This window comes from Cnephaeus nilssonii (genome assembly GCF_951640355.1).
Source record: "Cnephaeus nilssonii genome assembly, chromosome: 6".
Taxonomy (NCBI): domain Eukaryota; kingdom Metazoa; phylum Chordata; class Mammalia; order Chiroptera; family Vespertilionidae; genus Cnephaeus; species Cnephaeus nilssonii.
The window spans coordinates 102,939,018-102,954,084 of record NC_137077.1 but is presented as its reverse complement, the minus strand read 5'-3'; the positions used below and the strand labels follow the sequence as shown (position 1 = coordinate 102,954,084).

At 49.1% G+C, this 15,067-nt stretch overlaps 1 protein-coding gene across 1 annotated transcript in view; it reads left to right on the top strand.

Annotated features, from left to right (window-relative positions):
* The window catches only part of LATS2 (large tumor suppressor kinase 2), a 99,279-nt gene that overhangs the window by 80,070 nt on the left and 4,142 nt on the right, over positions 1 to 15,067 (top strand). Inside the window, exons 3-7 of the mRNA XM_079775658.1 lie at positions 4,230 to 4,362; positions 5,804 to 7,092; positions 9,337 to 9,919; positions 11,071 to 11,253; positions 13,757 to 13,863. Of these exons, the coding sequence (XP_079631784.1) occupies positions 4,230 to 4,362; positions 5,804 to 7,092; positions 9,337 to 9,919; positions 11,071 to 11,253; positions 13,757 to 13,863 (2,295 nt within the window). The remainder of the gene's footprint in view (positions 1 to 4,229; positions 4,363 to 5,803; positions 7,093 to 9,336; positions 9,920 to 11,070; positions 11,254 to 13,756; positions 13,864 to 15,067) is intronic.

The window sequence follows — 15,067 nt, the reverse complement described above, 5'->3', positions numbered from 1 at the left end:
GAGATTTCTTTTTAAGGTGAAGAAGAGGAATACCACCCAATGAAAAGTTGGTTGTGCTGTCTTCTTTTTCCTTGGCAAGCTGAGGATGTACCTGTTTATTTTAGGGCACAGTGTCTGAGGCCTCAGAAGCTGCTGAAACTATTCCCCCAGGAAAGCAGCAGCGCTCAGATGTGTGTCAGGTCTCAGCCTCTTCAGTGAGCCATGGCTGGAGACATCTCCTCCCCAGGAAGGTGAACGTGAATTGCTGGTGTGTGAGAAACCGTGCGGCAGGCAGGCAGACACCGGAGGCCTACATAGACCCAACAAGGCCAGAGTTGTTCCTTTATACTTTTTGGCCAAAATTTATAATTGAATTACAACGTGGGGATGTAACTTTGCTAACATTTGGAAAATGCTTTCCTACCAGGAAGGGGTGGGAGAGGATCTCCAGAGGAAATTCTTTTCTTCGTATATCATAATTTTTCACTGAGAAACAATTTAAATTGCTCTCAGTCCTGTGCTCATGCCAGAAAACAGTTGAGCTATATGGAACATTTGAGCCCACCTTCTGTCTTCCTATGAGTTATGAGTCATAAGTTGTAGGGGCATGATGGAGTGTGCCCCAGCTCCACTGAGGGTGACCCTCCGCATCCTCACCTCTCCCGTCTCCTGGTCTTACTCCCAGGAGTGCTCTCCCACCCTTGTGCCCTCAGACACCCTCTCATCTCCTGCCATCGCCCCCTCTTCCAAATTTTCAGTTTCCTTCTCCCTGTTTGCCCACCCCTTGACCTTCCCTTGAGTGAAGGCAGGTGAGCTCACACCTGGTCAGACCACAGCCTTTCCACGAGGCCAGGGCAGAGTATGTGGGACAGGCCACGCTGAGTCTGGGTGCTTCCGGAGCCAAAGAACAGCATCGCTGACCACCTGTCCTCTGGTGGCCTGGCAGGTTTCCTGCTCTGCAGGCTGCAGGTTGGTGGGGCAGGTCTTTGGGGCCTGTGACAGCTGGAGAGCTGGTCACTGGTCACGGTCACCATGAGATAGTCTCACCGAAGTGCAGAATTGGGGCTCTCTTGGGTGCCCTAGAAATGATATGTGTGATGGAGCCGCCACTGTACTCCCAGACCTGTGCCCGGAGGGGCAGCTGGCCTTGGAGAGGCCTTCTCCCACCAGGAGGCATGCTGGCTCCTGGGAATACCTGAGGTGCTGGCTGCACCCCTGACTCTGCGCCTCTCCTCCAAGAGGGTTTGAAGTCACTCAGCTACCCACAGGAAGCAGGCCGTATTGTTTAATGGGTGCGGGCCTTAGTGACATCTAGCTGGGGCCATGAACAGTCACGGCAGACTGGGAGCTGGGCTGCATATTCCTGGTGGATTTGAGTGTGGATTTGCATTTCCTTTGGCTTTGACAGCACAGCTGTGTGTATGATATAGTAACATCTCCAGACAGTTCTTACAGAATCTATATTAGTTCAGTAAGGGGCAGTGTGAGAGACAGATAGGGGCAACTCTGGTTACAGTGTTAACTGGTAAATGAGCTGGCTCATTCAAGGCGTAAGGTTTTATGACTTGAAACGTTCCTGTGAATATAAGTCATTCTTTGTGGTCTCTTAGTGTTGATTTTTCTTGGTTAGGTTCCTAGGTTGGTAGCACAGTAAACATACAAGTCTTGTCATTGGAGTGCCCAGTAAATAGGGAGAGATTGGAATATGTGCACACTTAACTTCGTCAATCCCTTAACATGTGGCAGGTGCTGGAGCAGTGAACAAGCCTGGCAGTTTACCTTGAACGAGACAGGAGCTGGTGGCCACGTTGCAAACAAAGCAGGTTGAACAGTTCTGCTGATTGAAGGGCTATCTATGGTCAAGGTCCTTTCCTAGTGGCAAACTTAAAAAAATTTTTTTTTTTGGTTATTGATTTCAGAGAGGAAGGGAAAGGGAGAGAGAGAGAAACATCAATGAAGAGAGAAAATCATTGATCGGCTGCCTCCTGCACGCCCCACACCGGGGATCAAGGCTGCAACCCAGGCATGTGCCCTGACCGGGAATCAAACTGTGACCTCCTGGTTCACAGGTCGATGCTCTGAGCCTCGCTGGCCGTGCCTAATAGCACACTTTTAAACGAGCACAGGAAGCTCCAGGGTGACCCTGATAAGCAGCAGTCTCACATCACATCCTTCTCCAAGCTGTGGAGACTCCTTTGCAGACAGGACCTCATTGCATAACAGAGCTGTGAGATAGGGAACCTGGGTCTCATCTCCCACCTCCAGGTGAGGAGGCACCGAAGTGTCCACTTTCTGAACTCTGCTCCCTCGGAGCAGCTCTTCCAGATTTCAAACATGTGCCCTCTCTGTTGATCCAAAAGCACTTTTAAATCCAGCTCTGTTCTGCCGTCTCCAGGCTGTCTTGTAAGCTGTCACTTCACAGTCCCCCTCCCTGACATTGCCTCTCCAGGCCTTCGACCTTAGGACGTCTTTCCTGGCCCTTCCCTGACCCCCTCTGCCCACCCCACCCCCACCGTCTTGCAGTGTTGCACACTGTGCCACTAAGAACAGAGGCACAAGTCATAGCCAAGTATGGCCTATGTGTTTTGTCCTGCTCAGTTGGAAAGTTGCCAGAAAGAGCAAATTTGATTTTAATATAATATAATCAAATGGATATTAAATACTTAAGTTGTTCAAGTCACAGTGGTAGGTCGGTGAATATAACCATGAATGACAGGGAGTTTCAGGCCAACTTCTCCCGTGCTTAAGGAGGAGACAGTCTGACAAAGGTTACAGGCATGTCATGCTAATGCCTGTTCTAGGGCAGCAGGAACGCCAGGGCCTGGTCGGAATGAGTTCGCCTCCTCGGTTAGGAAGGAGGGATGTCTGGGACAGTGGCTCTGTCTGCCTAGTGGCCTTTTGTAAACACAGCCACTCTTCCTGCAGCAAAACAGCCTGAGCTTCCATCTCATTGTGCTGGGGTCCCTCCGCATCCTCACCTCTCCCTTCTCCTGGTCTTCCTTCCAGGAGTGCTCTCCCACCCTTGTGCCCTCAGACACCCTCTCATCTCCTGCCATCGCCCCCTCTTCCAAAGTTTCAGTTTCCTTCTCCCTGTTTGCCCACCCCTTGACCTTCAAAACAGCAAATCCCTTTATGCTGCCTCTGCCTGCTCCACTCCTGCCTCCAGTAGGCCAGGTTCATCCTCCCCTCTCCCCATCTTTCCTCTTGGGCCACAGCTCTGCAGAGTGAACTCCAGGTTCCCTGGGCCACAGCCCTCACTGCCCTGTCCCCTTTTGTCTCCTATCTGCTCCTTCCTGCTTGATCTCCCCCATCTGACAGAGCTTCTCTGCCCCAGATTGGTCTGCTCATTGACCTGTGTTCCTCTTGGAAAGCTTCTGCAACTGCCCTCAAATAGGGGCAGAACTCGGGGGCCAGCTGCCCAGACAGTGGTCCCTCTTTGCTGCCTTCTCAAAGCCCATCTTCCCATGAGGCCCCCTCTCTCACCGTACCATCTGCCAAAAATACTGGGCTCCCGTCTGCCCAAGTCTGTCCTTGAAGAGCCATCTCTTCCATGAGCAGTCTCTGGTGCCCACTCCCTTGGTGGGAAGAGTCTGATTCCTCTGACCCTTGTCCACTCTACCTGCATCTCCCCGGGGTGGCTACGAGTGTCTGTCTTGTAGGTATCCCACAGCAATTCTGTTCTCTGCTGCCCATGGGTCCGTGGGCTCCTTTAGCCTGTCCTGTCCTCCTCACACTGGACCAGATCCCTAAGCGCAAGTCCGTGACTGCTGTAGACAGCACGGGGCATTGTAAACAATAGGCATTCAGGAAGATTTTAATAAATGGTTTTTTGGCAGCCCTCCCATTCTCTCAGGGCAGATCACCTGATTCCAACCTCAGCATTGCAGATGCCCCTCTCCCATAATCAGCCTGGGGGGGAGCTAGGTCACAGCAAGCTTCTCTGACTTCCACCATTCTTCACTGTTTTAGGTTTAGGCTTATCTCCAATCTCAAAGTTTTCTGAGAAACAGAATTTAAGATTCTTTCAGGTCCACCATCAAAATTCTTGTATGTCTTGACACGTGCTAAACAGTCTATGGTTTAGTACAGGTTAGACTCTTATCATCAGGCACCGAAGGACATGTAACCAACTGTGACCATTCTGAGGTTTGTCTGCGGCACCCCCACCGTCAAAGGGAGATGAATGTCACAACAGCTGGGTGGGAATGGAAGCCGCTGGTGGCTTTGAGATGACCATGAGCTTCCTGCAGGAGATGGCGGGCAGAGCGCTAAAGCAGACGGGCAGCAGAAGCATTGAAGCTGCCCTGGACTACATCAGCAAGATGGGCTACCTGGACCCAAGGAAGGAGCAGATTGTGCGAGTCATCAAGCAGACCTCCCCAGGTGAGCTGAGACCTGAGACCTGTGAGTGAAGGTGGTTTGTGATTTAAAAACACAGAAGGCGGGGAGGGGTGCGCAGGAAGTGGTTAACGGAGAACATACATACATCTATGCATAGCTTGTGGACACAGACGATAGTGTGGTGAAGGCCTGGGGAGGGGGCGGGAGTGGGGGGGAGGGGGTCAACAGGGTTAAAAGGGGGACATGTGTGATATTTTCAACAATAAAGATACATTTAAAAATAAAAACACAAAAGGGAGGTCCAGTGTGGCCTTGATCAGCAGATTGCCTCTGGGCACATTGCCAAGTGTCTGTAATGGGTGAAAGGAGAGGGGAGGCGGGGCAGGCGGAGGGGGGCAGTGGAGAGCAGCAATAGATCATGGGACCTACCTGGGTGCCTCCCATCTGAAATAACCTGTGGTACTTCCTATGGGGGGGGGGGGGGCGGTGGTACTTGTTTTGTTTTATAAAAGATTAAAAAATTAAAATTAGGCAGTGAGAATAAAAATGTTCTTTTCCCTTTCTCTTAGGCCTGTGGAGGGGTCTTTCAAAAGGGAGGCTTATTTCACTGATTGTAAAACACTGTTCCTCAGGGTGATGGTGCTGGGAGGCCGAGGGACTCCAGCAGCAAACACTGGAGCGAACAGCTCCCCTGGCTGTCAGTGACAGCCCTCTTCCAGGGTGGAGCGGATGAGACAGTGTTCTGGTGCCTGAGACCCCTGAGTGTGATAGGAACTCGTGGTACTTAGCAAAGGAGTTTCCCCTCTTTTGTGGAGTGAGAATTGTACAGGCTCTGTAAGCTGTATCGTTGCTGTTAAGAGGACACACACTGTTTTCTTCTTCTTCTTTTTTATAATATATGTTATTGATTTTTTACGGAGAGGAAGGGAGAGGGATAGAGAGCCAGAAACATCAATGATAAACATCGACCAGCTGCCTCCTGCACACCCCCTACTGGGGATGTGCCCGCAACCAGGCTACATGCCCTTGACTGGAATCGAACCCGGGACCTTTCAGTTAGGGCTGTTTTCTTCTTGACAGAATGAGTTTCCTTACACAGTGCCCTGCTGGCTGTCCATGTCAAGGTGCTTTATCTCTCTGGTCTTGTCTCAGAGCACAGCTTCCAGGAACCGACCCAGGGCCATGCTCTCTGGGGATTTTCTCCTACATCGGCCTGTGGTATTTGTTCAGTGGTACAGGAAACAGCAATGATTCGCTGTAACTTCTGCCTGGTGTGGTGGCTGTGGAGGGTGTTGGTCTTGCCAGGGATTCCTGTGAGCACTCCCTGTGGGCGAGGCAGACCTGTGATTTAGGGGCAGCCTGGGTCTGCCCCAGCAGAGTTCAGCCTTGCCCAAGTGCCTTCATTCCTGGAAGAGCCTGGAAGTGCCAGAAGCCACTGGGCAGCCCTCTCTAATGCCACTCCTCTGCTTCCTTTCCTCTGCAGGAAAAGGCTCGGCGCCCACCTCTGTGCCGCGGAGGCCAAGCTTTGAAGGAGGAGGAGATCCCTTCCCCCCCTATCACCCGATGAGCGGGGCCTACGAGAGTGGCAGTGTGCTGGAGGAGGTGCCCCGACAGTACATGGACTTCCTCTTTGCCGGTGTCAGTCCCCACAGCACGCCTGGCGGCCTCCAGCACCAGTCCAAGGGCTACTCTGCAAGTTTGGAGACTGCTGGGATGAACTTCCCCATGGCCGGGCCTGAGGGCCAAGGCGTCCTGCTGCAGGGCCCACACTACAGGCCACACCTGCTGGTGCCCGGGGCTCCCCTGGGCTACGGCATCCAGCGCAGCCCTTCCTTTCAGAGCAAGGTGCCACCGGACACTGCAGGGTATGCCAGTCTGGCTGCCAAGGGCCCGGCTGGGCAGCCAGGGGCCGGCCACCCCTTCCCAGTGGCGGGGGCCACAGCAGGCTTATACACGTCGCATCCACAGCACAAACAGGCCCCGCAGGTGCACGTGATGGCACCGCCGCAGAGCCTGCTGGCCCCCTCCAGGAACAGCCTCAATGTGGACCTGTACGAGGCCAGCAGCACCCCCGTCCAGTCGTGGCCAGTGCCCACGCTGACCCGGCGAGACTCTCTGCAGAAGCAGGCGCTGGGGCTGGAGGGCTCCGTGCCCAGCAGAAGCAGCTCCTTCAGTAGCCACCAGCAGCCTGTGGCCACGGCTTCCCCCAACACCATCACAGCAGTGACAGCGGCCCACATCCTGCACCCAGTGAAGAGCGTCCGTGTGCTCCGGCCGGAGCCGCAGACGGCTGTGGGGCCCTCCCATCCGGCTTGGGTGCCCGCGCCCACTCCAGGGCCCGAGGGCCCCGATTCCACTGATGAGCAGCCTCCACCCTTGGTGGGCGTGGGCCCCTACCCTCGGGATGTGGACGTGAGGTGCCCGCCCCCACCCTACCCTAAGCACCTGCTGCGGGGTGCTGTCGAGCAGGTGGACATGGACTGCCTGTGTGCGGGGGTGGAGCAGCGGCTGTGGGGTGCCCCCTCTGAGCCCCCCAACAGGGGCCACAAAGGTGCCAAGGCAGACCGAGCTGGGAAGGATAAGAAGCTGATCCAGACCTCTCCCGTTCCGGTTCGCAAAAATAGCTGTGATGAGGAGAAAAGAGAGTCTCGAATCAAGAGCTACTCACCCTATGCATTCAAGTTCTTCATGGAACAGCACGTGGAAAATGTCATCAAGACCTACCAGCAGAAGGTCAACCGCAGGCTGCAGCTGGAGCAGGAGATGGCCAGAGTAATTTCTCCTTTCAGTCTTCCTAAGCTCTTAGCAGTAGAATCCCTTTCTGTTTTATGCACCTTTGGTACCAGCCAGTCATCCCCTGGCTCTGGTCTGGTTATGAGGGGAGGACTTGGAGAAATTACAGGTGTTCCAGCCGCCCTTCCCCCTTCCCTGGACTGCAGGGATCAGCCATGGCTGTACACCATGTACCAATGGGAAAGTTATCAAATGGGTTTTTATGTGTTTTTATCATTAGCAAAGTTCATTAAGTTTTATTAACTAGTAACAAAATACTTTGGGAAGAGTAGAAACAAAGTTTGAGGTTTTATGAATTGAAATTGTGCGATTTATAAAGAAAAATATATCTAATAGGGAATCATTTATCCTTCCTTTAAGTTTATAATTAACAAGTAATATTTTGTTTTTTAAAATATGTTTTTATTGATTTCAGAGAGGAAGGGACAGGGAGAGAGAAATAGAAGCATCAATGATGAGAGAGAATCATTGATAGGCTGCCTCCTGTATGCCCCTACTGGGGATTGAGCCCGTAACCCAGGCATGTGCCCTGACCAGGAATCGAACCGTGATATCCTGGTTCAAAGGTCGATGCTTGACCACTGAGCCACACTGGCCAGGCAGCAAGTAATGATTTAAAGAGACCTTACTTGACACAAAACTGCTAAAGAAGATAATTAATGAAACTGTTTAAATTAAATGTTATAGTAAATTAAATCAATATAGTAAATAAACCAATAATTTCAGGTTCTAAAACTAAAATTTGTACTCTTACTTTCTGCTCTCCCATTTTCATTGATTTTTTTTCATTTTTGTTTTCTCATTTTCCCTGAGCTTTTATTAAAATACTAGTGGCCCGGTGCACGAAATTCATGCACGGGGGGGGATGCAGGGGAAAGGGTGTCCCTCAGCCTGGCCTGCACCCTCTCTCATCTGGGACCCCTCAGGGGATAACCGGCAGTCAGACATCCCTCTCACAATCCAGAACTGCTGGCTCCTGACCGCTCGCCTGCCTGCCTGATTGCCCCTAACTACTTCTGCCTGCCAGCCTGATTGTCCCTAACTGCTCCCCTGCTGGCTTGATTGCCCCTAACCACCTCTGCCTCAGCCCCACACCCAGGATTCCCTCTTCCAGCTGACCACAGCCACCTGGGATCCGGGCTTCCCTCCCTCTGGTCAGCCATAGGTGCCAGGCTGGCTGCAGCTGCAGGGGATGGTGGGAAGGTGGCTTTGCCTGGGCTGCAGCCGCAAATACTGACGCCCGGGACCACGGGTGGGTAGCTTCTCCATCTTCCCTGGGATGCAGTTTGGGCAACTTCTTCGGCTGGCTGCGGCCTGGGATCATGGGGCAGGTGGCTTCTTCGTCTCCCAGGCCACACCCGCTGGGGCCCGATTTCTCGGTCTCCCCCATGACGTGGGGCAGGCGGACGTGAGGCTTCTGCTGTTGGCTGTGGCCTGGGATCACAGGGGGGCGGCTTCTTGGTCTCCCTGGCTGCAGCCAGCCTCAGGCGCTGGCACCCGACCTCTCCGACCCCCACAGGCCTGGAGTGGCGGGGGGGGGAGGGGCAGGGCTTCCGCCATATTTTCAGGTTAATTTGCATACTCACTCTGATTGGCTGTTGGGTGTAGTGGAGTGACGGTAATTTGCATGTTTCTCTTTTATTAGTGTAGATTAGGTTGCTGCCTAGCCAGAGTTGCTCAGTGGTTGAACATCAATCTAGGAACTAGGAAGTTAGGGTTCAATTTCCAGTCAGGACACATGCCTGGGTTGCAGGCTTGATCCCCAGTAGGAGGTGTGCAGGAAGCAGCCAATCAATGATTCTCTGTCATCATTGATGTTTCTATCTCTCTCCCTCTCCCTTCCTTTCTGAAATCAAATATATATATATATATATTTATTATTATTATTATTTTTATTTTTTAATTAGGTTGCTCTTAGAGTTCCAGGAATTTTGTGGTCCCCTTTCCACAGATTTTTGTTCATAGAGATTTCCTTCAGTTTTTAAGGGCCTAAAGTCACCGAGAGAGAACTATTTTGTCTTCCCTTTGGATTCTGGATTTGTGTCTGTATATGGATATAAAGAACAAAATGGGTTATTCTCTTGCTTGGAGTATATTGGATCCATTCTCCTGTCTTCTCATTCCTGTAGATCAAGTCAGGGTCCTCTCAGTTCTAGGGCATCTCCCGCCAGCCATTTTCTGTCAGGGTTCCTCGGATATGACCCTTATTTTCTTTCTGTGCAGGCCGGACTCTGTGAGGCTGAGCAGGAGCAGATGAGGAAGATCCTCTACCAGAAGGAGTCTAATTACAACAGGCTGAAGAGGGCCAAGATGGACAAGTCAATGTTTGTGAAAATCAAAACCCTGGGGATTGGTGCCTTTGGGGAAGTGTGCCTGGCGTGTAAGGTTGACACTCACGCACTATACGCCATGAAGACCCTGAGGAAGAAGGACGTCTTAAACCGGAATCAGGTGGCCCACGTGAAGGCTGAGAGGGACATCCTGGCTGAGGCAGACAATGAGTGGGTGGTCAAGCTCTACTACTCCTTCCAAGACAAGGACAGCCTATACTTTGTGATGGACTACATCCCTGGGGGAGATATGATGAGCCTGCTCATTCGGATGGAGATCTTCCCGGAGCACCTGGCCCGCTTCTACATTGCAGAGTTGACTCTGGCCATCGAGAGTGTCCACAAAATGGGCTTTATCCACCGAGACATCAAGCCAGACAACATTTTGATAGATCTTGATGGTCACATCAAACTGACAGATTTTGGTCTCTGCACTGGATTCAGATGGACTCACAACTCAAAGTACTACCAGAAAGGTACTGTCTTAGACATACCATACCTACTTTGCACATCTAGACACAACTGAGCCATTTAAGGCAACTATTTCCTGCCCTAGTGACTCCTAATCATTATGAAATTATCTGTCACTCCATCCTATATAATAAAAGGCTTAATAGGCAAATTTTCCCCTCGGGAGTTCAACTGACTGGGAGTTCAACCGCTCGCTATGACAAGCACTGACCACCAGGGGGCGGCACGGAGTAAAGGAAGACCCTGGCCGGTGGCCAGCTGCCAGGGGAAAGAAGGCCCCAGCCGGCAGCTGGAAGGCCCCGATCGGCGCTGATCACCGGCCAGGCCTAGGGACCCCACCTGTGCACGAATTCATGCACCAGGCCTCTAGTTATTTTATAATTTGGTGTTACATCCTTTTCTCTCTAAAGATATGTGTGAGTGGATTTAAGTTTTACTATGATATTTTTAGGCCAACAGGGTATGAGATGTCATGGGGCCTTTGTGAGGAACCATCGCTCTGCCCTGTTAAAATGAGCCCTAAAAAGTAAGTTTTACATACTCCTGAGGAGTCCTTGTACAGCTGGCCTCAGGCGTTCCACACTATCTGAAATATCTGCAGTATCTGTGGTATCTGTAGGTGTGGGTATGGATCTAGGTATGATCATAGTTTAACTCCGGTTCCTGTAGTTCTGCTATTGTAAAAAATCAAAAACAGCTAGCCATTATTTATGGCTTGGATTCTTAAAGTAGTTATTTTAATACCATAGTTCAGGCTTCAATTTTTTATTTTAACTTGAAACTAATCCTAAGCCATTTAATTTACTCCCATTTTCTGGCATTTAAGTCATTTTATTATCACATTTTTAAAATCTTACGCTTTTCCATGCTTATCTTAAAGCACATCCTGTTGAGACTGACCTGAGATGGGTGCAGAGTTCCCTCAGTTAGCCAAGCCTCTAGTGCAGCTGCTGTTTCTGCCACGGTGCTGTGTTCATTTCACATGGGATCTCAGACCCAGGACTTGAGGCCACCCTGCTGAGCAGTTGGACAGGGTTCTTTAGTGTGTCAGGAGCTGAATTGAATTACTCCTCAGTTTGAAGCTATGGGTTTGTTGAATAGTGAATACTTTGTTTTGTATTCTCTTCTTTTGCTTCCCTGATTCCTGGTGCAAAAGGGAGCCACATCAGACAGGACAGCATGGAGCCTGGTGACCTCTGGGACGAGGTGTCTAATTGTCGTTGTGGAGACAGGCTGAAGACCCTGGAGCAGAGGGCCAGAAAGCAGCATCAGAGATGTCTAGCACACTCCCTGGTGGGGACCCCAAATTACATTGCCCCGGAAGTGCTTCTCCGAAAAGGTAGGTGCCTCAGGCCCTCACCTCAGGCATTCCACACTCCTGCCCAGCTAGAGGCCATCTTAGCTCCAGAGTTGTGGAGCCAGAGGACCTCTGAGTCTCTCCAGCCCCCGATTTCTCAGACCCTGAATATTCCCACTGTAACTGTGTGCCCACGGAAGCACGTGTCACTTCCTTCTGGAGCTGCTCTCGCTCCCAGCGGGACAGAAGACAGGCACCTTTAGCTAGTCTGCTCATTCCTCCTCTGACTGGGAAGTGAGAGACTGGGTGGAGATGTGGACTTCCTACCTGGAACCCAAGAGAATCACTGCAGGACTGGTTTGACAGTCTTATGATAGAAATAACTCTGAGGGTCACGGGGACTCTTTTCAGTCTGCCTAAGCCAGACATTTCCAGGCTCTAGCTGTAAATTGTTTTAAAATTTTTTTAATTTTATTTTTTTCAATTACAGTTTACATTCAGTAATATTTTGTATTAGTTTTAGGTGTATAACATAGTAGTTAGACAATCACATACTTTACAAAGTGGTCCCCCTGACATTTCAAGTACCCACCTGGCACTGTACGTAGTTATTACAATATTATTGACAATGTTTCCTATGCTGTACTTTATACCCCAGGACTGTTTTGTAACTGCCGATTTGTACTTCTCAATCCTTCACCTTTTTGACTCAGTTCCACAGCCCTCCTCCCCTGGGGTAACCCTCAGTCTATTCCCTGTATCTATGAGTGTGTTTCTGTTTTATTTGTTTGTTTATATTGTTTCTTAGATTTCACATATAAGTGAAATAATAAGTTATTTGCCTTTTTCTGACTGACTTATTTCACTTAGCATAATACCCTACAGGTTCACCCATGCTGTTGCAAATGGTAAGATTTCATTTTTTATGGCCAAGTAATATTCCATTGTATATATGTGCCAAAGCTTTTTGCCCAAGTTTCGAGCTGGGTTGTACCATCTCCAGCTGGTCGTTGAGTATGCAGAAGACAAATATTCTTTCCTCCCATTCTCCCTTCTATTCCAGAAGCACCGTGAAGGTCTGATTGGGGACATTATTGTGCATAAAACTATAAGTGCTTAGCAAAATTGGTCCTGGATGGATGCTCTGTTCCATCAAATATGGCAGCTGACTGAACACCAAAGGAATCTTCCATTATTGACCTGAGTTTTTGCAATAAATCCAGGATTGGTGGCCTATCTCTTCACATGTGTTGTTTCAAGTCTTTGCAGCCACCCAGATCTATTCAAGTCTGAGTTTTCTTTGTTAGCTGTGGTAATCCAAAGCAAGTTAATTAACCACTCAGAGCCACATCTATAGCAATAACCTTGCTGCCCAGTCACACTCTAAGTAGGAGGAGGGGTTGCCGGGCTGTGGGGGCAACATCCTCTCCAGTGTCCAGCATGTACACTCTCCAGGAACCAAGGGTAGGGTCGCTCTGCTGTCCCCAGCGCCAGATGGACAGGAAGGAGTGGGATGGAGAGTACCGAGAAGTCTCAAGGAACTAAACTGGCAGTACTGCCAGCAGGTCTTAGGTTCCAGTTCATACTTAGCAAGGATTAGGTGACATAAGACTGGAACATAGATTGGACTGGGACATGAGGCTCTGGGGGGGAAATGGCAAAGAATCAGACAAAGAAATGAACCTGCTCTGTAATTTCGTTGGGGCTGGCTCTGACTGAGCTGCAGGATGTCCTGCTTTAGCTCTGTTTGGGGAGCACTGTGAGGAAGAGCCTGGATGGCTAGTGCCTCACACAGAGATCATATCTTCACTGACAGTTGTTCCCTTTGCCAAAGTGCTCCCTTCTCCATATTCTTCAACTTCCTCCAAACCTCCCAGGAAAGCCTTGCCAGAAAGCCCTCATGACAGGACACACTTGTTCACAGGTCTTAACACTTCTTGTTTTGTGGTTACTACTAATTTGTATCTGTTTGTAGATTCTTCCAAGAACTTAAACTTCTGGTTAGTATCGCTAGTAACAACAACCGTAATCTTTTTTTTTTTTTAAGTTTTTTAAATTTACTGATTTGAGACAAAGAACCATCGATTTGTTGTTCCACTTAATTCTTGCATTCATTGGTTGATTCCTGAATATACCCCAACTGGGGATCAAACCCCCAATCTTGGCATATCGGGACAGTGCTCTAACCAACTGAGCAACCCAGCCAGCGCAACAGTAATCTTTTTAAATTAAGGTATTTTCTTATTACAAAAGCATTCTGTGTTTACCACACACCAGTGACTGAAAATAAGAAAAAGGACAAGTGACCATCTTCCTCCCCCCATGAAGACTGTTCCCACCCCAGCACATGCCCTTTCCAGCCTTTATTCTGAGCCACACATGCAAGGAGACTCGTTTTGTGTAAGGTGGCTTCCTTTTATGGAATGTGTGCTGCTTGAACATGCTTCCCCACCTGGCAGTAAAGTAATAGAGGATGCGTACAGGTCCTCTCCAAGAAGAGCACGTGCCCGTGCTGGAATTGAAAGTGGCCTTGTCTTTCCTTCAGGGTACACTCAGCTCTGTGACTGGTGGAGCGTTGGAGTGATTCTTTTCGAGATGCTGGTGGGGCAGCCGCCCTTTCTGGCCCCCACTCCCACGGAAACCCAGCTGAAGGTAAGGAGCAAAATGCATCTGCTTGCCGCAAACACACATGGTTTTTGGACCCTTTGTTCTGATGGGTGTAGGAATCTCAGTTGTACATAATGGGGGGTTTTAAAGTATTGTTTACCTATTTTGAAAAATTTTATTATAATAAGTAAAGCCCCAGAGTTAGACTTGAGTTTTTTTTGTTGTTTTTTAATCCTCTCTTGAGGATGTTTATTGATTTTAGAGAAAGAGGGAAGGGGAGAGAGATAAACGTCAATGAGAGAGAGAAACATAGATCCATTGCCTCTCGTACTTGCCCGATCTGGGATTGAACATGCAACGTAAGTATTGAACCCACTGCATTTTGGTGTATAGGATGATGACACTAAGCAACTGAGCCACCCGACCAGGGCTAGACCTGAGTTGTGAAATACAGTATATGTGTGTCTGGAATTTTACTTGAACCACTTGGTCACCTGCCATCTTAGTATTTCCAGGTGAGAACAAAGAAGCGGTAAGGCGTGGTCAGATCTGGTTTCCACTGCCACTTTGCCCACTGTGCAACAACAGAAAACTCTATAAACTCTCTCTTAAAGCGGTCCGTTTGTTTGAGTGCTGTATCATTACTTTTAGCACATTATCAGCTGTGAGGTTAGGCTAGGTGTGCACATTCCTGATGTTCACTTGATGTAACTAAATAACTAGTTTTAGAATGATGGCCATTGATTCTCTGACATAAATTATTTGATTACTTAAGAATGATTGAATTGAGAATCTGATGAAATCTTTGTAATTTCTCAGACAGTGCAGTTACCCATTGACACAAGTTTACTAACAATTCTAGGAAGAATTCATGCCCTGGAGTTCATGGCAGACCCTAATTTAATAGTCTCTTAGTTAGAAGAACCCTAAATTAAGTCTTGGTTTCATACCAGTAACAATAAAATTGGAAGTTGACATTATTTGTATCCTCATTGAATAGCTAAACCACTCACTAATTAGCCTGCATAATCATAACTCAGTTTCTATTGTGATAAAACTTATCATTTTAACTATTTTTAAGTGTGCAATTCAGTGGCAATAAGTACATTCACAATGTTGTGCAACTGTCACCACTGTCTATTTTCAGATATTTTCATCTTCCCAAACAGAAACTGTACCCATTAAACAATAATTCCCTTTTCCCCTTCTCTCAACCCCTGTAACCTCTCTTCTACTTTCTGTCTCTATG